We start from the raw sequence: 26,573 nt of genomic DNA, 5'->3' as shown, positions 1-26,573 counted from the left end.
ATGGCTGCAGCTTATACGCTAGTTGGTAAAGAGTGGAAGGAATGGAATGTGACCTTGTCCCATCCAGATAACTACTGCAAAGAACTCAACAATGGAAGATAGTAATTAATGCTCCCAGCACACCAGGTCTGAAAAAACAATGTATATGAAGGACTACACACGTTAAATGGATTTTATATGATGTAATAGAGGTGCTGTTGGTAAGGAGGAAAAAAATGTGGTCAGCTGCAAGAATGGACTAACGGCAAGTGAAGGTGTCAATTGGACATTAATTAAGAGATGATGCGGCTAAGAGGAAATGATCGACATATGTTTGCAATAGGAGTGGGAAACCTGATTTTAAGAAATTGTAACAAAGTAATTTGGTTTGATTTGTAATAATTTGGAAAATTACATACTGAAATATGTAAATGTTTACGACTTTTGAGATGAGCTGCACTCAAGATAGCGCAGCACTGCCATGTGGGAACTAAGCCCTACCACAATCACATCCATAATCACTACTAAAAGGAGCTATTTCCTTGCTCACTGTAACTCTGGATTTTTGCCAGAAGTGCTTGCAACAGATTTTGTCATCAACATCCTTCACAGAAGGCAGATAATAGGCCCCCAGTACCTGATAAGCCAACTTGTATCTCTTGATCAAGAAACTTTGAGTAGGACCTCTCACTAAACTACCAATTTGAAAAGGTTAAGTCTCAAGCCTGCCACCCTTCTGTCCCTAAAAAACAAGTTTTCTTAAATTAATACAACATTAGATCCTGCTTTGCCCTTCAGGTATCGTCTGTCATGATATGTCTTCCCGGCTCATACTCTCTGTGGCACACTAATATGTAGTATTTTATTTATTAAAATGTTTTTTAATCCTCCCTCTCATTTAATTTATTAAATTTATGCTCAATCCTTACTCCCAAAGGTGCTGAGAGTAGCAAACAAACAATAAAACAATAAAAACATTTTAAAAACCATTCCAGTAAAGATAGAGACTACCAGAAGATCTCAAGATGGCCAACAACCATACACACACACAAATATATATATATACACACACACACACACATATACATATACACATATCTCACAAAAAAGAGACAAACCAATAAAATATTAAACTAAGTTCAATCAATCATCATCAAAAGCTACAGAAAATATACTATTGCAACTGAGAACACAGGAGCACTCTGGGCATCTAATCCCTGTGTTAGGAGTGCGTACAGGAGCCAGGCCCTGTGACTGGTAGGGCTTTGCAGGACTGGGGCTTTCCTAAGTTTGTTCTGAAGAGGCAAGGCGCGGCCACACAGGTGAGGCAGACTGGTAACTCACAGCACCTGGTGGCAAGAGCCGAGAAGGGATATAAGGTCAGCATTTCCCTTTGGCTCTTTGCCACAGCAACACGCTTCCTGCCTTGCTGCGTTAGGCTTCTTGACTCCTTGCTTCCTGATCCTTGGACCCTTGGCTCCAGGTTTTCTGACCCTCGGACCTTGGCTTCTTGACTCCCAACTCTCTGACCCTTGGCTTCCGGACTCCCATTCCTGCTCCCACCTCGCCGTCTTGCCCATCCTCAGCCGGGACTTCGACTGTCCGTAAACCAGACCGTGACATCCTGTGTAAGATGTTTATGAAGGACCTTACCATAACACACAAAGTTATACATGATATACAGGTCTATTCCAAAACTATTAAAAGGTAAAGGTAAAGGTACCCCTGCCCGTACGGGCCAGTCTTGACAGACTCTGGGGTTGTGCACCCATCTCACTTAAGAGGCCAGGGGCCAGCGCTGTCCGGAGACACTTCCGGGTCACGTGGCCAGCATGACAAAGCTGCATCTGGCGAGCCAGAGCCGCACACGGAAACGCCGTTTACCTTCCCGCTGGTAAGCGGTCCCTATTTATCTACTTGCACCCGGAGGTGCTTTCGAACTGCTAGGTTGGCAGGCGCTGGGACCGAGCAGCGGGAGCGCACCCCGCCGCAGGGATTCGAACCGCCGACCTTTCAATCGGCAAGTCCTAGGCGCTGAGGCTTTAACCCACAGCGCCACCTGCGTCCCCTTATTCCAAAACTATTATCGCAGTGTAAATTCTATCCTTTAATAATGTGAGGTCCTAAACTATTAACTATTTGCACTGAAACCTTGACTAACATAGCAAGAAGCAACACAGAGCTCATTTGGCATTATGTGGCCACATTATGCAGCTGACACATAATGTCAGCCTCTTCTCTTGCCCACTTTTGTAGCAAACCATACGTAGCAGTTGCATCCTAGCCAACAAAGTATGATAATAGTCTGTCCTACAAACCAAACTTGCAAAATATGGTTTAACTCCTTCAGAGCTCTGTCTTGGACAGTGGCTTGGTTGATATGACATGTAGTGTCAAATCATGGTTTTCTGTAAAACAGATGAACCTGATTGTATTATGCAAAGAAAAGAAAGCCAAAACATGCATTTATATAATGCCAAGCAAAGATTTAGTTTTGCATTCCATGTGATCAGAACTGCTATTCAATAGAGGGCTCTGAAGACTGAAGGAGCTGGAATTCTGTGCTGTTTTCATTTATAGACACATGGCCTTTTACTTCAGTCTTTAGAGTTCTTTGTGTGAAAGAACTCTTAGAAAATTTGCAAGGCAGGTCTGGGAGCCCATAATTTAATCTGAAGTCAGGGCACCTTGTAAATGCAGCACACATTAAACATAGATTATGTGCACCAAACCCTGCAGGTCCTGCGGCAAGACAGTGCTCAGTTATGCTGCAACGCTGAGCTCCAGGGCTATTCAGTAACCTTTAATTTCAGTGGAATCATTCAAACCACTGCAGTGCAGAGAGGAACTCTCTAACCTATGCACTCTAGTCCAGAGAAAGATAGAATAAATGTGACTTGGCTACAAGGTATTAAAATTAAATTCAAACAGCCAGGAGAAGTGAAAACCATCCAGGACTTGACTGCAGTGGTAAAATGCTTCACATACTGAGGAAAGTTGAACCACAAAACATGTCCTATGCATCCATTTTAGTTACTGATATGAGGAAACAGTATTTTAATACAAAAATATACCCTGTTAAAAAGCAGTACAAATATTTGATATAAAATATTTGAAGTTATACCAAAACACACAATTTATGATTATCCACATGACTGAACTAGTATAACTATTTTCTGGGAACAATTCCATAACATAGCCGAATTTAGCTTGAATCTGCGATTCTGCTTACAAACCCAGCCACAGAAAAATGCACATGGATAGTGAATTATGGTGCAACCTTTCATCACTCATGTAGATAGGGGATCACATTTTAGTCGATCCCTGCACACACAAATTGAATCTAATTTAGGACAGAGACTTAACAGAAAGCATTCTGATAAAATGTTCTGTTATCTCAATGAAGACAACCCTGAAAGAAGATAATACTGACAGTCCAGTGTCACTAGACAAGTCATAAACCTGGCAGTTTTATAGGGAGTAATGGTTCCCTCTAGTGCTCTGATGAAGGATAGCATTTTACAATCACGCTATATTCACCAAGATTGGGAAACTGTTTGGAACACATGTTCCATGATGATGCTACAATTTAGAAGCTTCCTACAAAGACATGCTACTGGGGGTGCTTCATTTACAAATAATATACAATTTTAAAGATCAAAAGCAGAAAGGCTAACAAACTATATGAAAATACCAGCTCCCTTCTACCAAGGAATGATGTGGAATTTATGTGTTAGAAGAAACACTATTTAAAAATAGGCTGGGAGATTGTGAGCTTGCTCTTGGCTAGAGGTCTAAACTGTTCCCTTGCAGAGGGCTCCCCTCCCCAATCACTCCATCCATTTTCAGCTATTCTCCTATCTCGCCTCCCTTCTCTCCCTCTGGTATCTCACTACTCATTAGGCCCAGGGCTCTGAATTGCCTAGTTCTGACACTGGGCATAGTATTAATACTCTACTTGGCCTCAATGGGATTAAGAGAGTAAATTTTAACTACAATAATGAAGCAGAAAGTATAGAAATGATATTGCCATGTATGTGAAGAAACGCTGGTGCCAGCATACCTGACACATGAACAGACTTGCTGCCCTATAAAATATTTACAAAATGGAACTCCTGACGGAGACTTACCACAATTAGGAAAACGACAATGTCCAATACAGCATTAATCCAGAACAGATTCAAAAACCACAAAAATAAATTCTTGCTGCAAGCCTCGTCTGGTTCCCATTGCAGTGGCAGATTTTCGGGTCTCAAATTTCAGCGGTACCCTGTGCGACACCAAAATACTGCACCCACCCACCCCTTCTCTTGCTCTCATTCTAATAATAGTTGCGGCATCCTCTGGGGTGCCCCCGAGGTTCCATGCCCAGTATGACTGAACACACTGCGCTCCCCTATATCCGCCTCTGAACATGTAGCCAGGCAAAATTTGGCTGGGTGAATCCGAATCCAGATGCATCAGGGTAGTAATGAAGTGAGAATCCAGTCATGAGGAAAGAAAACAATAAATTCCACTATAGCACATATAGGAAACCACCATACTGAATGTTTGATTGTTCACCAGAAGCTATAGAACACTGAATGGCATTTGGAATGGAAAGCTGAGTGACGCCATTGGCTTGCTACAAGCCCCTAATAGCTTATACTTAGTATGCTAGAAGGAGGCATAGCTAGCTGGCTTGTACAGTGAACACACAAGAACTCCTATTAGGAAGTAAAGCTATACTGCAACATTTTGTTGCAATTCCCACTTGTTTCTTTTTTAAAAAAAATAATATTTATTACTTTTAAACACTACAAAAAAAGGAAAGAAAAAAGAAAAAAAGACAATACAATACAATATAAAAAGATTACACAACACTAACACAATAAACTAAATAAAACAAAACAAAAACAGTTTAGCACACATCATACAATTTCAATATCTTATCTTTCATTCACTTGTTTCAATGACCTCCTCACACCTCCCTTTTTGTATTCCACTTCTATTAATTGTTTCAGCAATTCCTTTCCATCTTCCTCTATTTTCTGTCCTATAATTACCTTAACATGTTCTAACCTTCTTTTTCCTTTAATACTCTAATAATCTATTTATACCTAATTCCTTATAACATTTCTACTAAAGCCATATAACTTCATTCCAACATTTTTCTAATATTCATTAATTTTACAATATTTCTGTAAATAGTCTTTAAACTTTTTTCCAATCTTCTTCCACCGACTCTTCTCCCTGGTCTCGGATTCTGCCAGTCATTTCCGCCAATTCCATATAGTCCATCAACCTGGTGATCTTCTGTCCGATGCTCTTAGCTCTTTTCCAAGTCCCTTCTGCAGATCTTCTTCGAATTTATACAAAAACTTTACTTTGTCTTCTACTGATCTTATTTTTATTTTCCTTCCTTTAAAGCTGAAGAATAGACCTTGGGGAAACTCCCACCTAAAGATGATTTTATTCCTTCTCAGCAGGGCAACCAAATCTCCGTAGTTAGACCTAAGATCCAAAAGGTATTTCGGGACGTCTTTAAAAAATTCCACTCTTGGCTGTTGTACTTCTAGGTTCTTCTGGTAGTGCCAACAGTCTCTTATTCTGTTCTTCTCTTTTTTCCCTCCTCTTCCAAATCTGAAGGCCCTCACAGTTTTAAACTCTTCTTGACCCAGATCCAAGTCCCAAAAATCAGCAAATTCCTGTGTGAAGAAGTCTCTCAAACTTTCCTTCTCCAATTCAGGTAGGGCTCTGATCCTCAAATTCGTCTGTTTTTTCTTTAAATTCAATCATAGCAAGTGTCGACTTATGGTCATCAAGTTGCCTCTGTAAGGCTGGGACTCTCTCTCTCACCAATTGTGTTGCTTTACATTCAGCAGCAACGGCTTTCTCCCTAGCTTCCTCCGCAGTCTGCCGTATCAAAGTAGATTCCTGTATCAATTTCTGGATTGTTTCTGTAATGATATTCACCTTTTGTCCCAGATTATTTATACTTTCTGTATTTAAGTCAATTTTAATAGTTGCAGCGTCCACTTTTGCATTTGTCACATCTATTTTCTTGTTAAGCTGTTCCAGTGAATCACTTATCTTACATAATGCAAACGCTAAGGCCTCTTCTGTCGACATTCCTCTTGATTTTGAATATACTGTTACAAAAGCAATAGCGGAAGAAGCAGGGGGGCCTGATATTGAGGTTCTCCTAGATTGCTGCCAAGTCCTCCCAGACCTTAATGTTTTTTCAGGAATTGACTAGTCCGTTTTTTCCTTTCCATTTGCCATAACACATAACCGATTCAAGGTCAGTCCCAGAGTCTCACAGCTTTTTATCTTGCAGCTGGAAATTCCCCAGCCCAGCTCTTGTAACAGTTTCAAAAGCTTCCTCTAGGGGGAAACAGTTTCTGTTTATATTAGTCAATAATGTCCTCTTTCAAACACAGCTCAAACAATGAAGTTAGTTTCAATTTTCAGTTACTTTTACTCCTTTTTAAAAGCAGACGGAGACAGTAGAAACAATGTATTTCTCTTATTAGCTAGCTGTCAATGAACATTCTAATCGCTGTCAGTGAGCCTTCCAAAGAACATCAGTCCTGCTAGCAGCCCGTTTCCAGGGTCTGAGCAGCGTTATTTTAACTCTCTTTGCTCTCTCCCGCAGGCATATTCAGTTCACAACTTCCCCCCCTCTTCTCCTGCCTCCAAGGGGGGGGTCCCACTTGTTTCTATTAATGGTAACTGAAACAGTGTCTGATTTGATGCATAGAGGGAACAGAAGGACTGGTAAAGGGAGCAAACAAAATATGTGGATTTATTGCCATGTGCGGATTAATACTGCTAAAACTAGCACCTTTTCAGGACTCCAAAGGACAATGACAATCAGCACACTTCACAGAGCAAAAGCTACACATACTCTCATCTCTTGGCATTTAACAGAAGACACTTGCAGAATTTTGCACTAACTGAAGCTCCTGAGACAGCTCACAGCTCATATTACTATCATCAAACCCTGAAATTTAAAAGCATCTATCTTTTCTAAAAGGGAAAAACAATATGCACAGTAGATATAATTGACAGATGTTCTAGAAACTATAGCAACCTGCTTATTGAAAACCAAGGCAAGGTCCAGGATTATATTGAAGCTGGTCACCCATCAATTATTAGCATTTTACACATACTAACTGCTACACCACATTTGCTCTCAGAAAATTGGATCCAGACATAGCCATGCTTAAACCAACTGAAATCAATGATATTTAAGTAAATGGTGACTTAAGTCCCACTGATCTTAATAGGTCTACTCTAAGTAGATGGCTACATCTGGATCTAACTCCCAGAGGCCTAGTGTGGTGCTGTGGTTAGAATAAGGATAGCCCACAAATCCCATCAGCTTCTAATGCCCAGCTTAGAATGCTGTACTTGGCACCAAGGAGGCCCAAGTTCAAATCTTGCTCAGCCATGAAGTCCACTGGGCCCTTGTCCAGTCACTCCTGTGCACTCTCTCTTTGCCTAAGCTCCCCAAGGATAGTTACATGGCTATTACCAATGCTAGTGGTGAAGGGCTCTTATCCAGCCCTCTGAGCTCCATGAAAGGTAAATAGAATAATGTAATAAGGGAATGAAAGCAGTAAGTGTGGAAACAGTACTTTGCTCGTCTGTAAATGGTACCTCCACCCTCAAATGCACTGCATTGAAGCAGCTTGTTTCAGGACAAACAAATTAAAAAAGATTACCGGTATGTCACTCAGTCAGTAGCCTGGTTTGCACACCACAGTAAGCCAACTATGTCTTCCCATGATTGCATAAATGTGCTGGAAGAGATCACACCATCTTTGATCATCCCTAGCCCTCTTAGCTTAGGTTTGGCTTAGTATGTAGTCCGAACCTGGTTTCATGGCTTACCTTTCTCCTCTTTAAGTAGGAGGTTCATTCTTGGCTACAGCTCATGGTTACTGAGGAGAAAGTCTAACCAGAAACCCGTTTGGGTCACACACTAAAAACACTGGGAAAGAGACACAAAGCAGGTGCAATCTCCTACCCACATGTCCACAGGCCAAAATCTAAAATTGTCTCACTTACTATTCACCGCCCCAATGCAGCATTGTCCACAAGCACGGCAAAACCAAATCATGGCTTTCAACACATCAACACCATATGTGAAAACAAGGGGCTTCCTCTCCCACAAGAATTCTGGAAACTGCAATTCATTCCTCCCAGAGCCACAATTCCCAGCATCCTTGACAAAGTAGAGTTCCCAGGATTCCTTGGGGGAAATCATATGCTCTAAACAGACGGTGGGGGTGTGACCAGCTACAGGGCATTTGATTGCTTGTTGGGAAGGACAGTGGTCCAATGAAGTAATAGTCCAAGATACATATATCCTTTCCCCCCTGACAGGCACTCAACGCAGCTTACACAATCCCATCCCCTCACACATTTTTATGTTTACAACAACCTTGTGAGGTAGGTTAAGCAGAGAGGTCATAATTGGCTCAAGGTGACAGGTGCATCTGTATAAATGAGGTACATGGGTGTAGTGAGATCGAATGGCAAAAGAATCTTCCTGGTGTAGAAGAGAAGGTCCCTATCTTCATCAGAGAAATGTTGGAGGGTATGCTACCGTGACGGAGGGTTCGTCCACATTGAGGTCCAGCTCCAAGGGCCTTCTAGCAGTTCCCTCCCTGCGAGAAGTGGGGTTACAGGGAACAAGGCAGGGGGCTTCTTTGTAGTGGCACCCGCCCTGTGGAACGCCCTCCCATCAGACGTCAAGGAAATAAATAATTACAGTCGTACTTTGGTTACTGAACGCCCTGAAACTCAGATGTTTTGGCTCCCAATTGTTCTGGTTTCTGAACGTTCTTTTGAAACCTGATCATCTGCCACGGCTTCCGCAGCTTTAGATTGGCTGCAGGAGCTTTGGTTTTCAAACGTTTTGGAAGTCGAACATGTTGAATGGTCACTTTAAAATGTGAAGGTTCATTATTATTTCACAAGTTGTGTATGTCTTTAAGGGCCAGGGCCAGGGCAAATAACAAGGCCCAGTCTTACAGCTGTGAAACATAGCAGGTGCTGCTGAGTTGTGTTAATCAAGCTATGTCAGCAATTGGGTATAGTATATAAGGAGCAGCACCTAGCTCTCCCATTACCCTGGGGGGTGGGTTGGTGGCTGGGTCATGTTTGTTGTTGTTTAGTGTAAAAGGAGTTTTTGTTTTTGTTATTAAAACCTTTGTTAATGCTATTTTTGAGTTCCTGGTTATGCATGGTCTCCCCAGCAAGCTCTCTGCAGCACTACTATACTGCAAAAAGCCAACAGAACAGACTTCCAGAACAGATTCCGTTTGACTTCCAAGGTACGACTGTATACAGAAATCCCTGCCAACCAATTCTCATAAGGGAATGGACTCATATACATATATGTATCCATTACATGGGACAAAAAGGACAGGTTGCCACGGTCTGTCTAAATTTGAGACTTTTAAGGAAATTATCATACAAACTGGTAGGGGCTTTTTCTTAGAGGGGTTGTTCATTGGTAAGAAAAATTAATAGGAGCTTGTAAGAAATTGGTTTTCAAATGTTTTGGAAGTTTGGACTTCTGGAACGGATTCTGTTCAACTTCCAAGGTATGACTGTATCTGACTTTTTGAAGATATCTGATGTTTAATGTTTGATGTTTTATCATGTTTTTAATACTCTGTTGGGAGCTGCCCAGAGTGGCTAGATGAGCAAGGTACAAGTAATTATTATTATTACTGTATTATTATTCCACTTGCCCAGTGCTAAGAAAGCAGTTTTTCCTTTGTCCCATTGCTCACTACAAAATCTGAAAAAACTTCAATCCTTAGAAGAAGAAGGATTTAGGTTTTTTTTTCCCTTTTGGGAAGAAAGAAGGAAGGAAAACTCCCCGAGTAACTGTCTAGTTACAGTGGTACCTTGGTTCTCAAACGCCTTGGTTCTCAAAAACCCACAAGTGTTCCAGTTTTTGAACATTTTTCAGAAGCCAAACATCTGATGCTGTTGTCAGCTATTGTTTCTGGGGCACCAATCAGAAGCTGCGCCTTGGTTTTCAAACATATCAGAAGTCAAATAGACTTCCGGAATGGATTAAGTTTGGCTCTTTTGTTTTTGCTACAGTGGTGCCTCGCAAGACGAAATTAATCCGTTCCGCGATTCTCTTCGTCTAGCGGTTTTTTCATCTTGCGAAGCAAGCCCATTGACGGCTTAGCGGATTAGCGCTATTAGCGGCTTATCAGCTTAGCGGATCAGCTGATAAGCAGCTTAGCTGGTTAGAAAAAGGGGAGGAAAGGGAAAAAAAGTCGGAAAAACTCGCAAGACATTTCGTCTTGCGAAGCAAGCCCATAGGGAAATTCGTTTTGCGAAGCGCCTCCAAAACGGAAAACCCTTTCGTCTAGCGGGTTTTCCGTCTTGCGAGGCATTCGTCTTGCGGGGCACCACTGTATTTATTTTGTGTCTTTGGTTTTTGAGGCTTTTTTGGTTAATTTGTTTTGTGACTGCAAGGAACCCAGTTCAGCTACTGATTGATTGTGTGACTGTGGAAATGGATAAAAGCCCACAACCAATGACTATCATCAGTGCATGTAAGATTTATTTTTTTAAAAAAAAATCTACAATACTATCTTATTTATTTTATAGTACAATACATTGCATATTGCTTTCATTTTATGGATCAATGGTCTCTTTAGATAGCAAAATTCATGTTAAATTTCTGTTTTAGGGGTTGTTTTTAAAAGTCTGGAACGGGTTAATCTGTTTTACATTACTTTCTATGGGAAAATGTGCCTTGGTTTTGGAACCCTTTGGTTTTGGAACTGACTTCCAGAATAGATTGTTTCAGAACCAAATTACCAGGGCCGGATATAGGTTTGACGAGGCCCTAAGCTACTGAAGGTAATAGGGCCCTTTATATATCCAGCTGTCCTTTGTCAACAACAAATTGTCACTTTTTTGTGTTGAATATATGCTATATGGTAATTTAGGTACCTAATAGGGATCTAAAGCCATTTATCAAAGTAATTGTTGAACTGAAATACAATTAAGTATATTAATAGTGATTTGAGGGGTGGGGAAAGAGAGTGGGGCTCTAAGCTATAGCTTGTTTAGTTTATACGGCACTGAAGGTACCATTGTATTCGCTTACTTCGAAACATGGTCCTGCCGCTCCTGAGGTGAGGCTCGTCTGAGGCGCCTCACGCGCCTTTTCCCGCCTTCATCCTCTTAACAACCGTTAAAACAACCGTTAAAACGCTCCTGCCGCGGCACGCGCTGCAACGCTCTCCCTAACGCGCACGCGCACACCACGCGACTCCCTTCTCGCTTCCCCACTCTCTCTCTCTCTCTCTCCCGCTTTCCACTGTTGGCTGTCACGCCTGGCGGAAGCCCCGCCCGCTGGGCTCCGACCGTCACTTCCGCCCGCTCGGCTCCGCAGCTCCAATATGGCGGCGCCCTGTGGCTCCTCACAGCTCTCAGCCGCCGAGCCGCCGCTGAAGATCCCCAAGATGGAGGTGCTGTCTCCCGGCTCTCCCGGGGCCCTCAGCGACGGCAACCCCAGCCTCTCCGACCCTTCCACGCCCAGCGGCGCTTCCCCGCTAGGCCCCGCCGGGCCGGGCTCCGTGGCCGCGGCAACCTCGGCGGGGACTGGGGCCGGCTCGGGGGGCGGCGGCGGCGGCGGCCGCGGCGGGGCCTCCCCGTCCGTCTCCTTCTCGCCGGGAGGCACAGCCACGGCGGCCGCCTGCCGAGGCGTGTCATGGACGCCGGCCGAGACCAACGCGCTGATCGCCGTGTGGGGCAACGAGCGGCTGGTGGAGGCGCGGTACCAGCAGTTGGAGGGCGCCGGCACCGTGTTCGGCAGCAAGGCCCCCGGGCCCGCCATGTACGAGCGGGTCTCCCGGGCCCTGGCCGAGCTGGGCTACGAGCGGACACCGTCCCAGTGCCGCGAGCGCATCAAGGTACGGAGCGCAGCCGCTTGCCCAGCAAGTGATGCTCGAGAGAGGAGGAGGAGGAGGAGGAGGAGGAGGAGGAGGTACCTGGGCGTTCCCTGAAAAGGGTGGCTCATAGCTTGGGGACTTCTCCATGTGGTTGGTTGGTTGGCTGGCGGGCCGCTTCTTCCTTGGAAATCCCAGCGCACTTAAGCCTTGGCCGAGGAAAGAATTGGCCCTTCCTTTGGGCTTGCTTTGTAAGCCTTCGGTTGATTCTCCAGGGAGCTTTTGACAGCCAACAAAACTCATCCCCTAGTGCCCGTTTTGGTTTTGTCATTCTCTGGTCCGTTGCGACTAACTAAATTAGCTTTAGTGCGGGGCTGGGGACAGTCCATTTATTGCTTTCTTGGACATAATTGGGGTCAAGAAATCACATGTAATCAACTCTTCATTAAAAGGAGAAAACAAGGCAGCACCATCCTATCCAGCAATGCAAGCAGTTGAATGAAGATTTTTTTTGGTCTGATTCCTAAAGATTTTGTAGGGTTGGCAAGGCCACAGGCTATTATTTTATCTTCTTTTCCTTCAAGAGCAGGATGCGCCCTTTACGAAAGAGTTCCCACACAGAAACTTTCAGAGTTATCTGCCACAGGCAGCAGGGCTCCAATGAATCACAGGGAGCAGAGCTCTAGATATGAGAAGCAAGGCTGAGAGTTGTTCTTCCAGAAGATAAGATTCCACAGCTTGAAAAATATTAGGAACTGGTTCAATTTGGATTCCTGTGTTTTCTGTACAGTTTAGCAGACCAGCCCCAAATTTATATTGGTTGTGTGCCATAATGGTGAAGGGCAGTATTCAGTGGTAGCTTTATCTATTCAAGTATAGTAAATGTTTTCTAAATGACAGGTTTGTTTGAGGACTTAGTTTAATTTTGTTCATGGTATTTGAACATTAGTTTTATTATGTGGCATTAAAAAGGGATATAGCAGTGAATGTGTTGAAGAATGTTAGCTTTTGGAAAGCAAGTGGACAAATTCAGGTGGAATGCCAGTAGAACTCAAAGCAAAAATGTCTTAAGCAAATTAAATCTCATGCAAGTCAAATCATCTGTTTCCATTTTCTGCCAGATTACAAGAGTACATATTGCTGTTTTAAAAATGAATATTATTTATGTTTCTGTTTGGTTTAGTGACTTTTTAGCTGAACAGCAGCATCTTATGGAGTAAGTATTGTTGTTAGTTGGTGTGGGGAAGTAGGCTGTGTGCCCGAGTCCTTTCTAATTCCTGAATCCAACAAGGATCCAATTGCTAGAATAGCTAGACAAGTTTTTTGGTAAAGTCCTCCTAAGTGTGGGTCCTTAAGGTAACAAAGGAAGTGGCTCTGTGCCAGCTGCAAAATGGGTGGGCCCCCATCCCTCAACTGTATTAGAAAGACAAAAGCCAAAGTTGAAGGGTGTGAGCTAAAAACAGGAGGCTGCAGTCTGGGTAATATAGATTCCTAGTTTAGTGGTTGTCTTTTCTGGGAATGTGGTATCTGACAAATCAGAGTTAACCAGCATAAGAAGCATGTAGTTTTCCTTATTTTTCAGTGTGAGAATAAATGGTTCTGAATAATGAAATTTGTTAGTGACTGGAGTGAAACTTTGTTGGTTCAGTTAATAGTTTTTCTTATTAGGTGGGAAAGGTAGCAGGAATTAGTATAATGGCAAACTAAATTTGCTCATATTCCCAAGTTTTCTTATTTTCCTCTTCACTCTGACTAATATTGAAGAGGATGCCATTTTAACTAACTTAACTTGTATTTTGCTTATTTTGAGTCAATGCTGCTGAAGATAAGTTTCCTTTAATTTTAATGTATTGGTATTAATACTAAGATAAGGGGAGAGCATGACTAGATAAAATCCAGTGCCTGCTTCCCTCTGGTGCTGTCAGCTTTGTTAGTGAAAACCACCTGTGTGATAGTGGAAGTGATACAGGAGCAGCAGCAGCAGCAGCACATATCCTGGGATGCTATATTTGCGCTGTTTCGTCATCCACCCACCAACCCACAGCCTTTTGTACAGGCAATGCAACTGTTCTGTGGGCACAGAGCTGTCACCTTTATCAGACAAGTATTAATCTTTATGACAGTTGTATGTTGCCCCATAACACAAAGTTGTCTAGGTCAAGGTTTCCCAAACTATTCCAGACTACCAGTAGTTGCAAGCGTGTCTGAAAATATAATTAAAAATCATACAGCAGCTAGCACAGTGCATTACAATTGCTATAACAGGCAGAAAAACCAGTAAGTAATTTTCAAGTGGTCCATGGGGAAATCTTTCTAGATGCCTTACAGTAAATAAATAGAAAACAGTGAAAATGGACCTACTAAACCATTAGAACTGCTTTTTAAAATATATTTCATGGTTTTGTTTTTGGTCTTCCATTTTTTTAAATTTTGTGTTAACATTTGTATTATTCTGTAAGTCACTTTGGGTCACTTTTTGTGAAAAAGTGACCAAATATGCAAGAATAATATACAAATAAATACGAAGAATATAATATACACCAAATCCAAAAACTATGTAGAGACAATAGACCTCTCCATACTGGGTACCCTCAATGTTAAATACATTTTTAAAAAGGGGGTAGAGAAACAACCCCAGACTAAGTTATTTAAAAGCTTGGATGAGCAGAAAGGTCTTAACCTAGCACCCAAAAGACCATAAAGATGAAGCTGAGTGGGCCTCTCTGAGGAAGGTTATTCCATGAGCAGGATGCTGTTACTGAAAAGGCAATTTTCCAGGTGGTTACCTACATCACTTCATTTGATGGGGGCACCCAGAGCAGGGCCTCTGTAGGGGATCTTAAGGTTTTGATAGATACATATGGAAGAAAGCAATCTGTTGGGTAGCCTAGTCCCAAGCACTTTAATTTCGTGTTGGAGCATCCTCTAGACAGCCTGCCCTTAAGAACTTACATGATTATTTTAAGCACAAGATTGCCATAAGTGGGCTACTCTCATGCAAGAGTCAGAAATTGTTTAAAGCCAGTAAGTGGTGCATGTGGTAAACGTGCAAAGCTGGTTAAGCAGTTATGCCCTGCAAGGAGGAAGTACTTTCAGAATAAGTGTTTATTCAGACCAATTATAGCAAGTTGTAGGACAGAACCATAAAGGATTAAAATGGTCGTAGGAATTAAATGACAGAGTAAACATCCAGAAGAATTACATGAAATTATGATTGGAAGTCTCTAACAGCTGAAGATTTTCCAGAAGAGGAAGGTATTCATACTGTGATGGAAGGCTAATGTTTGTTTATGATATTTGTATGCCACTTAGAAGGAGGCAAGATAAACCTCCCTGGCGGGAGGGAGGGGGGGAGTTCCAAGGTCTGGGTGCAGTAACAGAAAAAGTCCCTTCTTCCTGTTCCACTCAAACAATTTAGGTTTCAGACTGTCAAGAGAGCCTCCAAACATGAATAGGTAGGCAGGCCCGTGTGGGAAAAGGCAGTCTGTCCCAGAAAGTATAAAGGTATGTATCTAGAAGAGCATCTAATGATATGGGCTCTCTTCTCTGTAACCTGAAGTGGTGACAAGCCTTTATGGCTTTAAGGCAGATTGTCAATCTGAATTGATTATCTTGACTCTGGTATAACCATTACGTGTGAGCAATTGTTGATGCTGGCATTCATTTTGCACCTTTGTAACTTTAGCCAGGGCAGGTTGGAGAAGGTCACATATATTTTGGCAGGTGGCCTAATCCTACTATATTTCTATACTGTTTTACTTGCATGCTATATTGATATGATATTGACTAATCCAAAACAGGATTGCTTAGTTTGATTCAGATGAAATTAAAAGTTCCTTTTCATGTTTTTGATACCAGTTGCCACATTGATGCAGGCCCAATAATGCCGGCTGGAAGCTGTGTTCTCTAGGGAAGGGACTTATGTTTGATTTGTTGTATCACTGGTACCCACTATAGTTGAAGAACTTGAGTGACCAGCTGCCTTAGCCAGCTTGCTTGCAATCTACATTGTGGAAAGCATTGGATAAAGTAATTAAATTTCCTTAAAGTAATTAAACAGCATTATACAGCTTCCACTTAAAAAAATAAAATAATTCTCTCTTTCTCTCCAAATACCTTGCCCAGTTGTCAATATAATTTAAAGCCCGTTATGTATGAATGTATACTTGTTTATACTTGCTTAACACAAGGGTCATACAATCTTACAGAAGATTGTAGAGTTGGAAGGAACCATGAAGGTCATCTAGTTCAACCCCCTGCAATGTATGAAACGTTTGCCCAACTTGGAGCTTGAACCCACAATCCTGAGATTAAGAGTCTCATGCTCTACCAACTGAGCTATATGTTTTTTTAACAAAGGAGAGAAATTCAGAAGATTCTACTTATATATGAGCAGTTATGCATCCTTTTACTTGTCTATTATGAGTTTTAAGGCTGCAGTCCTAAACGCACTTGTTGTTGTTGTTTAGTCATTTAGTCGTGTCCAACTCTTCGTGACCCCATGGACCAGAGCACGCCAAGCACTCCTGTCTTCCACTGCCTTCTGCAGTTTGGTCAGACTCACGTTCGTAGCTTCGAAAACACTGTCCCACCATCTCGTCCTCTGTCGTCCCCTTCTCCTTGTGCCCTCCATCTTTCCCAACATCAGGGTCTTTTCCAGGGAGTCTTCTCTTCTCATGAGGTGGCCAAAGTATTGGAGCCTCAGCTTCACGATCTGTCCTTCCAAGGAGCACTTAGGGCTGATTTCCTTAAGAATGGATAGGTTTGATCTTCTTGCAGTCCATGGGACTCTCAAGAGTCTCTTCCAGCACCATAATTCAAAAGCATCAATTCTTCAGCGATCAGCCTTCTTTATGGTCCAGCTCTCACTTCCATACATCACTACTGGGAAAACCATAGCTTTAACTATACGGACCTTTGTCGGCAAGGTGATATCTCTGTTTTTTAAGATGCTGTCTGGGTTTGTCATTGCTTTTCTCCCAAGAAGCAGGCATCTTTTAATTTTGTGACTGCTGTCACTATCTGCAGTGAACTGCTGTCACTATCTGCCTTGTTGCTATCCCATGCAGGGCCACCCAAGACAGACAGGTCATAGTGGAGAGTTTTGACCAAACCTGGAGCAGGAACCGGCAAGCCACTACAGTATCCCTGCCAAGAAAACTCAATGGACAAAAGCACTTATCTGAGTATAAATACTATTGTACTTGATGAAACTTACTTCTGAGAAGACATGCATAGGATTGCACTGCAGATTGGTGTCTGTCTACAGGCTTTGTTGAGTAGATCTTCAGCCATTGTTTGAGATGGCACCCAACTGTTCTAAACAATTTCAACAAGAGCATCAAATGGGGCTATTAAACTATTCCTAATGTATGCAGATTTGAAATAATTATAATGCAAATGAAAAGTTCTAAGTTTCTGGTGATCAATGCTTCATTTTTTAATGAAAGACATAGAAAGCTAATGAGTTAGATCAGTGAAATGGTTTTACATGGTACATTTATGCCTCTGCTTTTCATAAAGAAAGTGCTAAAAAGTTCTACAGAAACAAATTGATGCTGCAGAGCAAGTCAGCAGTTAATGAGCTGACTTTTCTTTTTAAAAAAGAAAGAAAGAAGGAAAGAAAGAAAGAAAGAAAGAAAGAAAGAAAGAAAGAGAAAAAGAAAGAAAGAGAAAGAAAGAAAGAAAGAAAGAGAAAGAGAAAGAAAGACTTGATTAGCATGCATGTACTGTATAAATATTTGGGAAAGGAAGGACTTTAAAATTCTAAAGAACTCTTTTTTTAAAATAGAAAATGGCATGACACCATTGAAAGGAGCTAAAGATGGATGAGCTTGGATGAATAATAAGGTTCAACTTTTCATTAAAAGCTCTTGATCACTTTCATTCTCAAAGTCAAAATATGTTTAAATCAAGCAACATGCTTCATAACTTGTAGCAGAAATTTACTGGCCTGGGCTACACTGGAAGTGAAAACAAGTTTGTCCTCAATTTGTTAATTTGATCATCTTGCTCCTTTTGAATAAAGCAGCATCTACTGGAATCATGAAGTACCGTATTTTTCGCTCTATAAGATGCACCAGACCACAAGACGCACCTAGTTTTTGGAGGAGGAAAACAAGGAAAAAAATATTCTGAATCTCAGAAGCCAGAACAGCAAGAGGGATCGCTGCGCAGTGAAAGCAGCAATCCCTCTTGCTGTTCTGGCTTCTGGGATAGCTGCGCAGCCTGCATTCGCTCCATAAGATGCACACACATTTCCCCTTACTTTTTAGGAGGGAAAAAGTGCGTCTTATAGAGCAAAAAATACGGTATATATTGAACCGCTGTTACCTATTCAGCTATGTAATGAGTGAGCAGCATTAATCTAGATCTTGGGCAACTTCTTTGATGAGCCTTTGAAACGTCTGTAATATGAAAATACACTGCTTAGTTACTTTATATAACGGTTTGCTAAGTTAATCTCCTTATCTAATACCTGATTTATTATCATCATTTGTCTTTCTGGATATAACTTTCCTCCTTTTGCCCGGAATAATGAAAGGGATTAATTTTCAAAGGAACTAGTAGTTACTCAGGTACACAAATTGGGTACTCTGGGCTTGTCTGCATACAGCAAGAGTGTTTCAGGACATGTGATTTCATTTTGGTCTGCCTTGCAGAGCATATGCAGATTCACTTTCTAGGACTGGTAATTATTTCTGAGGAAGCAAAAGATCACATGAATATTCTATTAGGAATTGAACTGAACCAAACTGGCATCAAACATGGTTACTCAAATGAGTTGCAACTTTCTATTTGTGCTTTTGTCTAGGACCTGAATCAATTTTGAATCAATTTTGAATCAATTTTGAAGGTGGAACACTTAGTTGGGTTGGGTAGGGTAGGTTAGGAGGTGGGAAAGGGTAGAATAAGCTGGGGGGGCACTTAATTCTGACTTGTGCTTTTGTGCTCACATGGTGCGCACACCAGTAGTATACCTGTTTCCCTGGAATTTAGCAGGTAGGCTGTGTTAAAATAGTTCTGAATGCTCAGTAGGATTGCTGCTAGTCAGGATTCTTTGTTGGTATTGAAACAAGCAGTGAGAAAATACCTGGAAATGCTAAATTGAGCCCCAAATATTTGAAGTAGTGTTTGTGAATGCTAGGACTCCCAAAAGACCTCAGTAGATCATATTAAGACTTCTGGGCTAATTGTGCTAGATGAACTGTTTGTTTTAGCTTGACATTTAATAAAAGCGTTTATTATCTCTAATGAACTCGTATTAGTGTCTCCTGTAATACTCTGCTGCTTAGCTAGAGAATCAACTCATTGTCACACAGTTAAGCAACAGTATAGGGATTTTGGTGGGTTTAGCTCTGTTGACTTCCCAGTGGGATTAAGTATTGAAAGAATTCCCCCACACCTGTAAGCGGATTGTGAAACTTGCTGGGAAATATCAGAAAAGTGTGCACAATCACTAAACATGTTCCCTACAGAAGGCTAGAAACACTTCAAATATATTTAGCCTTTTTCCTCTCTAAAAGAAAGAGAAAATGTTCTCCCTGTCTTTTTCTCCCTGTCTTCACATCTCCAAAGTTAGCAGTATGAAATTAACGTTATGAAACTTACCATTCTTAGGACCAGTATGGTGTGTTAAGCAGCTCATTTTGTGTGTCATCAAAGGGCAATATATTGTTAGTTGCATTTTTACTTCCGAGGAGGAGGAGGAGGTGCTTGTGGGATTTTCTGTATTGAGTGTCCTTGGGTACTCTATCCCTTGAGATGGGAGGGTGAGCGCAATTTGCTGCCCTGCCTTAAGCAGCAAAATAACATGATTTCAGCTCCTGGGATTCCAAATATGCATTAGGCCACTGATTAACTCTTCTCTGCATGATTAAGAAATGAGCATCAGCATTGTCACTGGGGCGATAGGAGAAGCTGGCAAAGTTACACTTTATAAGAATAAAAATCCAAAGTGGTTGGGAGACAAGAGTGTATTATGGTGCTTGAGTTACTGAATGTCTTCAAATCCTTACAGCTTTTGCCCTTCCCATTTTATTATTTCTGTCATTGGAGCATACTTGCTCTTGCAAACAGGGTGCCCTGTGATGCGGTGTGTGGTCAGTTTTCTGCCCATAGCCCGCTCTTTACATCAGACTATGTTAATAGGTACAGATTTAAGGTTTTCCAAAGAACAGGTGTTGTATGCAGTTGGAAATCAGGAAGGAAGACCCGGAAGGAAGTATTTGTAAAGCTTTATGCTTGCTGCTGCTGTGTAATGCATACTGCTTGCAGCCAAAGTGTAAGAATGAAAGAGGCCAAAACCTGAGTGAAGCTTGGTGTATAAGATGCTTCAGAATCTAGGGCAGACTGTTGGGTTTAATGTTTTATTATTAGACCTGACCATCGTAGTACTGTGTGTTATGATATTTGAGCATGGGAGTTCAGAGTATTATTGATTTCACCTCTTTTAAATTTCAGCAGCTTCCCAAGAGACAGAGTGAGTTAGTAAGGATGCAAAATATGTAAGTAATATATTTTACTAGCTAAAGAGTTTAGGCCAACAATTTTTTTTAACTTCTTAAATGTTTTCTTTTTGGAGTAAGGGATGATCCAACTGTCTGCTTTTGGTGACTCCTGTTTCTTTTTCTTTCTCTCTCCCTTCCCTTAATCTTCTCCAAACTATGGGCACAACAGTAGCTATTCTTTCTCCTCCCTTTGTAAAGGTGTACATCTTATGGGCTTGTTGGTATCTTACTGGGATTTAGTTCTGCATAATACAGCAAGTTTGGGGGCTAAGAAGGGAAAGCCCTTGGTAGTAGACAAGAACCAGTAAAAACTTATGTCTTAAAACGATGATCACTCAGATGCGCTGTGCTCTTGAGGCAAATATACAAATGAAAGTGCTGTATGCTGGAAACTTTAAATGGCTGCAAGAGTTCAACCTGGCTTTAAAGCTACTTGGTAGCATCCTGTTTTGGTTAAAAATAGTAAAATATATATGGTAGAGCTTTGCTCAGCCAAAGTTAGAGATTAAATAACATTGTGTAGCTTATTTAGAAGTCTTGGTAAGCTAGTTTACACTGACCAGGTCCCTTCTGTCTTTCAGACTCTTCGCAGGTGTTACAGCCGGGTAAAAGAGCACGGCGTTGGGAAAAGGAAAAGCAGTTACACCTTTGAACAGCTGGAGCAGGTGTTTGGTCAAGGAGGATGGGACTCTCAACCCTGCCAGCCTGTGCTTATCAATAGCAGTGGCCTATACCAAGAGTTGGAGTCAGACGGCAGCACTATGGAGGAATATTCGCAGGACGAATGGGGGAACCACAGTCAGGACCTTCACTGCTACCAGTCAGGAGACCAAGAGTTAGGTATGAAATACTAGTCTTCGTCATAGCTATAATTCTGCTGCCGCCATTTATGCTGCTTGTTGTCATTGTGTATCTTGATGAAGAGGTTTAAATCATCTCATTATAAATAAGGAAAATGGAATGCACAGAGGAGGACTGCTGTACTTCTTTGGCCAGTTTGGTTCATTCTGTCTCCCTCTCTCTGCCTGTGTAGGCTTAACACAGGCTTCCTCAAACTCAGCCCTCCAGATGTTTTGAGACTACAATTCCCATCATCCCTGACCACTGGTCCTGCTAGCTAGGGATTATGGGAGTTGTAGGCCAAAAACATCTGAAGGGCTAGTTTGAGGAAGCCTGGCTTAACACTTGCTTCCCTACTGGCCACTGCACCCACAAGCTCTCAAGAATACTCACCCACCCCCGTTTCTAGAAAATAGCTCACACATGAGAAACAAAAGCTACAGCATTTGAGAGTTTCAAACAGTGCATTTAGATTTTGCAAGTTTCCCTATGTTTTGCTGATTGTTATTTTCCTTATAGTTATGGATGCACGTGGGTGTTTTTACAGAAATGTTTTTTATGTTTGATGTTACTTGAAATAAGAATTGGTGGTACACAGGAAATCTAAATCAGATGCAAAGGTTTGTTATATGCAATCTTCATATATATAAGCAGGGCAGAATTGCGTTATGTAAATATTCAATAAAGTGACCTTCTGGCTTGATTCTTGGTATTATTCTTAAGAAGAGTGTAATTCTTTAATCTGTACATAATGCTGAATAAATCTAACTTTTATTGCACTTTTAAGTGCTAATTAAATGTCTGTCAGGACGTTTAAATTAAAAAAGTAGCAAGTTTTTGTTTTTGTTTTTAACAATTATTTGTAACCCAATCTTTCAGATGAAATGCCTGCTATGAAGAAATCACTGAAGATAAAACAGGAATCTTCTGAAGAATCCCAGTGAGTAATTTATGAGTGTCCTACCTGGGAATCTCTGACAGTAGTTGATTTTAGAAAGAGGGCACCTAAAACTTTAAACAATAACTATAAAGTTCTTCAAGCTTTCTCTGTTCAGAACTCGTTCGTATAAAATGAGTCTTTAACCTCTGTAACACATACAGCCATCAGCTGTGTGTATGTTGTCCACTGAAATCCAGACACTGGTCTATGTAATGTTCTTACTTTAAATTTTTATCTCCCACCCCATTTTATTTCTCAAGCTCAGGTAGATGATGGAGAGTCAAGTTGACATCCACCAAATTACTTGTTTGCTAATGATACTCTTATCCTGTCCAGATCAAAATTTGAGCCTCTCAGAGTAGCTAACCCACATTAAAAATGCAGTTATAGCAGTTATTTGGTTGGTAACTGTGAGAACACGATACTGGGCGGACCATTGGCCTGATCCAGAAAGCTATTATACCTTATATTAGAATAAAAGCAAACAGGCTACAGATAAAATTTGACAGGAGGAGGGAACCAGCAGAATTAACTAACATTCAGGTTAAAGGCCTGATTTCTCTCTGTCTCTGTTGCACACCCCTACCCCTCTCTCTCTGACACACAAAATCCATTCGGGTAGAAATATAATGTCATTTGGGCCAATCGTATCTTCTGAGGCAGGGAATTTTTGAAAGCTGAGTGCTCACAACTGGGAGAGGTTTCATGCAGTCGCAGCAATAGCCCTTCAAATGGGAGAGCGACACACAAGCAGGACTATCCAGATAACTTCATTGGGCAGGCAGAATTGTACAATAAGAGAAGATCCTTTAGGTATTCTGGTCTCAATCCATTAAAGGTCATAGCCAGCACTTGAATTGCACCTGGAAGTAAACTGGCGGCCAGGGCAGTTAATACAAGGCTAGTAACCCACACTACTGCAAAGTCTTGCTTGGAAGGAATAATCTTCTGGAAATATTAAAAAGAGATTATGAAAAGAGCATATTTTTGTGTTGTGCACAGTCCTGGCTTCCAAAATCTGCCTGTTCCCTAGGAAGATGACATGTGCAACCCTGTTTTTCCAGGGTGACTCCGGACCTCCTTTATTATCTAAGTGGCAGTTTGTAGGATTGTGTCATTGTGCGTTGACTGTGTTGAATGCAGCTACTTGGAAATTCCTGTTTTCACGTCCTGGAATGCTTGCCAGACATAGTAGTCTTCATATGGGTAGGTTTATCAGGCAGCGCAGAGCCATTTAAATTGGCAGTACACCAGTTAGTTGTGTCCCCACACCAAAGAGGGTAACTACTAGTTAGGTCTCAGTACACCTTTGAAATAATTTGGCAAAGACAGGTTAAGCTGCTGAATAAGCCAAGATAATTGTATTTGTAACAAACTTTTGGAAAGATGTTAGATCACAATGTGGGACTCAAACCCATGACCATGAGATGAAGAGTCTCATGCTTTACCAACTGAGCTATCTAGAGATCAAACCTGGGACTTTCTGCATGCCCTGCCTCTGAGCTTTCTTTGAATTATGCTAGATAACACTAGGACCATTTTAAATGGCGCATTTAGAATTATTGTGGTGATTAAGGGACCACTACAGTTTTCCACGGTGTATAAGCTTTTGCTGTTGTTTAGTCGTTTAGTCGTGTCTGACTCTTCGTGACCCCCTGGACCAGAGCACACCAGGCACTCCTGTCTTCCACTGCCTCCTGCACTTTGGTCAAACTCATGTTCGTAGCTTCTGGTCAGTATAAGCTTTACTGACCAGAAAATGCCTTTGGAGCAATCAGGTCAGGTTAGTTATATGAAATTATATTCAAAAAGAGCCAGGGCAACATTTTTAATTTCTGTAGCTACTACATGTGTTTACAGTGTCAGATGTTCTTGCACAGGGGTCAGCAAACCTTTTCAGCAAGGGGCTGGTCCACTGTCCCTCAGACCTTGTGGGGGGCCGGACTATATTTTGAAAAAAGAACAAATTCCTATGCCCCACAAATAACCCAGAGATGCATTTTTAAATAAAAGGACACATTCTACTCATGTAAAAACACCAGGCAGGCCCCACAAATAACCCAGAGATGCATTTTAAATAAAAGGACACATTCTACTCATGTAAAAACACGGAGATTCCCAGACCGTCCGTGGGCCAGATTTAGAAGGCGATTGGGTCGGATCCGGCCCCCGGGCCTTAGTTTGCCTACCCATGTTCTTGCATATGAAAGTTGGTGTTTAAAACTTATACCTCTTGTGCTCTTCTAAACTAAGGTTACCAGATTTTTTTCCCAATGAATGCAGGGACACTTTTCAACTTCAATGGATTTTGTATGGGGACTGATTTGTAAATCCAGGGACTGTCCCTGGAAAACGGGGATGTCTGGTAACCTTATTCTAAACCCCTTGATTGCCTGCCTTAAACCTTACACTTTCTTTTTTTCTTTCTTTTTAAGGAAGCGTGATATGATGCAGAATATTGTACAGATCTTGGAATCCGTCCAGTTAAAATGGGAATTATTTCAGAGCTGGACAGACTTCTCTAGGCTGCATCTTTCTAACAAACTGGCCATTTTTGGCATTGGCTACAACACACGGTGGAAGGAGGATATCCGCTACCACTACGCGGAGATTAGTTCCCAAGTCCCCCTTGGCAAGCGGCTCCGGGAATATTTCAACTCGGAGAAACCAGAGGGCAGGATCATAATGACCAGGGTACAGAAAATGAACTGGAAGAACGTTTACTACAAATTCCTAGAGATCACTATTAGCGAAGCCAGGTGCCTAGAGCTTCACATGGAGATTGACTGGATTCCTATTGCTCACTCTAAGCCAACAGGTGGAAATATTGTGCAGTATTTATTACCTGGGGGTATTCCTAAGAGCCCTGGTCTGTATGCCATTGGTTATGAAGACTGTCACGAGAAACTACAGTCTCCTGATCATGAGGGCCTCAGCCAAGACCCTGAAAATGAGACACTGGGGGAAGCAGATATGCCCCTGTCACAAGCGTCACTCAAAGTCGAGATGGAATCCACCCGAATAATATATTGTTACCTTGGTATTGCCGAGGTCAGAACTCTTCAGCAGTGCTTGTTCTTACATTTTCAAGCAAACACCAAAACCTTCAGCAAAGAGTGGGTTGGAATCAATGGCTTTTTATCTCAAAACTGTATTGTAGACCCGGGAATTTCTCCCAAGTCCATCTATATCAAATTTGTAGAAGTAGAGAGGGACTTCCTTTCTGCTGGCTCTTTGGTAGAGTGTCTGGAAAAAGCCATTGGATACCCCTTGAAATTTAACAACTGAATTTCGTCCTTCATAAGGATTGCAGGTTTGACTCTTCTGTGGCATTGGGGCGTCTTACGGAATCTTGCAGTACAGGACTGGGCGAAATAAGCCTTCCTGAATGAACTTGAACAAAAAAAGACACTTGCGAATGATTTTACAAAATGCGTATCCCAAGTCAGTAAAATATACAGCTTACTTGCCTTGGGCTGGTTTTGTAAAGAGAAGACTCTGAAAGGGAGCCTGTAAATACAATGACTGTTGGTACATTCCACGTTGGACAAACGTACACTTTGCGTTTCATATGAAAAAGCTGTTTTCCACAATGTCTCATTTTTACACATCTTGTCTCTATAAGTGTTATTACAGTTATGTAATAAATAAGCAATAGATAATGGCAAGTTTAAACTTGGAGTCACTTGAGACTGTTTTTCAGTGCCACCCTTTGCTCCTCTTGTATATAATTTAGCATTTCACTTTTTTCACCCATCAAGTGTTTTTTACTATTTCCAACCAGTGTTGCCTGCAAAAACTTCTGTTTCTGTGATGTATCCCACTTTACTAGTAGTGTTGCCATATCAACTTTTTTGTTTTGTTTTGGTTATTTTATTTTATTTTTTTACATTAAAGTAATCCCTGGCATTTTTAAACAAATTTAGTTCGCCTCTTTATGTGGCAGTGAAAGTAACTCAACTGCTGGGATGCATTTTGCCATACCATGCTTTTATCAAATACAATCAAAGCTGTGAGAAGGGGGTGGGAGGTGGGGATGGGAAAGTTATGGACCAGGGGAGTAAGCCTTTTTAATGCCTCATCAAAATGTGACTATATAAGCCCCATTACGCTGCTGGCAAGGTCCGGCTTTTTAAAAGTTCTTTTTTTAAAAACCTCATTGATCAGTGGAAGTTGTGGCATACAATGAATGTGTCAGTCCAAATAAAAACAAACAAACATGTGAGTTTTCAGAAATGTGTTTCTTACTCGGTGGTGTCTCCCTGGACATAGAAATGATCTTCACAGTTATTTATGCTCCATCATCCCTCACACCTGGCATAAAGCAAGAATGCCTGTACTTCCTGAAGGTAAGGATGTAAATACCTTTGGTAGGATGTCTGTGGG

The 26,573-nt window shown here is 41.6% G+C and overlaps 1 protein-coding gene and 1 long non-coding RNA gene across 10 annotated transcripts in view; one reads left to right on the top strand and one right to left on the bottom strand.

Moving 5' to 3' along the window:
- The window catches only part of LOC307203975, a 68,561-nt gene extending 57,279 nt beyond the window's left edge, over window positions 1–11,282 (bottom strand). For 6 of the 9 annotated variants that reach the window (XR_013833398.1, XR_013833399.1, XR_013833400.1 and 3 more), the window contains exon 1: window positions 11,114–11,282. This is a non-coding gene — a long non-coding RNA (uncharacterized lncRNA). The remainder of the gene's footprint in view (window positions 1–11,113) is intronic. The other 3 variants (XR_013833404.1, XR_013833405.1, XR_013833406.1) reach the window with 3 other exon arrangements.
- Window positions 11,283–11,380: 98 nt separating this feature from the next.
- MSANTD2 (Myb/SANT DNA binding domain containing 2) lies at window positions 11,381–26,409 on the top strand. Its single transcript, XM_079955072.1, is given in 6 exon segments — window positions 11,381–11,921; window positions 20,361–20,391; window positions 20,394–20,404; window positions 20,989–21,247; window positions 22,127–22,187; window positions 24,623–26,409. Coding segments are annotated over 6 exon segments (1,728 nt in total). The 5' UTR covers window positions 11,381–11,408; the 3' UTR covers window positions 25,476–26,409.
- Window positions 26,410–26,573: the final 164 nt, after the last annotated feature.

The sequence above is a fragment of the Podarcis cretensis genome (genome assembly GCF_951804945.1).
Source record: "Podarcis cretensis genome assembly, chromosome: 15".
Lineage (NCBI taxonomy): Eukaryota > Metazoa > Chordata > Lepidosauria > Squamata > Lacertidae > Podarcis > Podarcis cretensis.
Note: the sequence above shows the minus strand (reverse complement) of the source record. Positions and strands in the feature narration are given on the sequence as shown.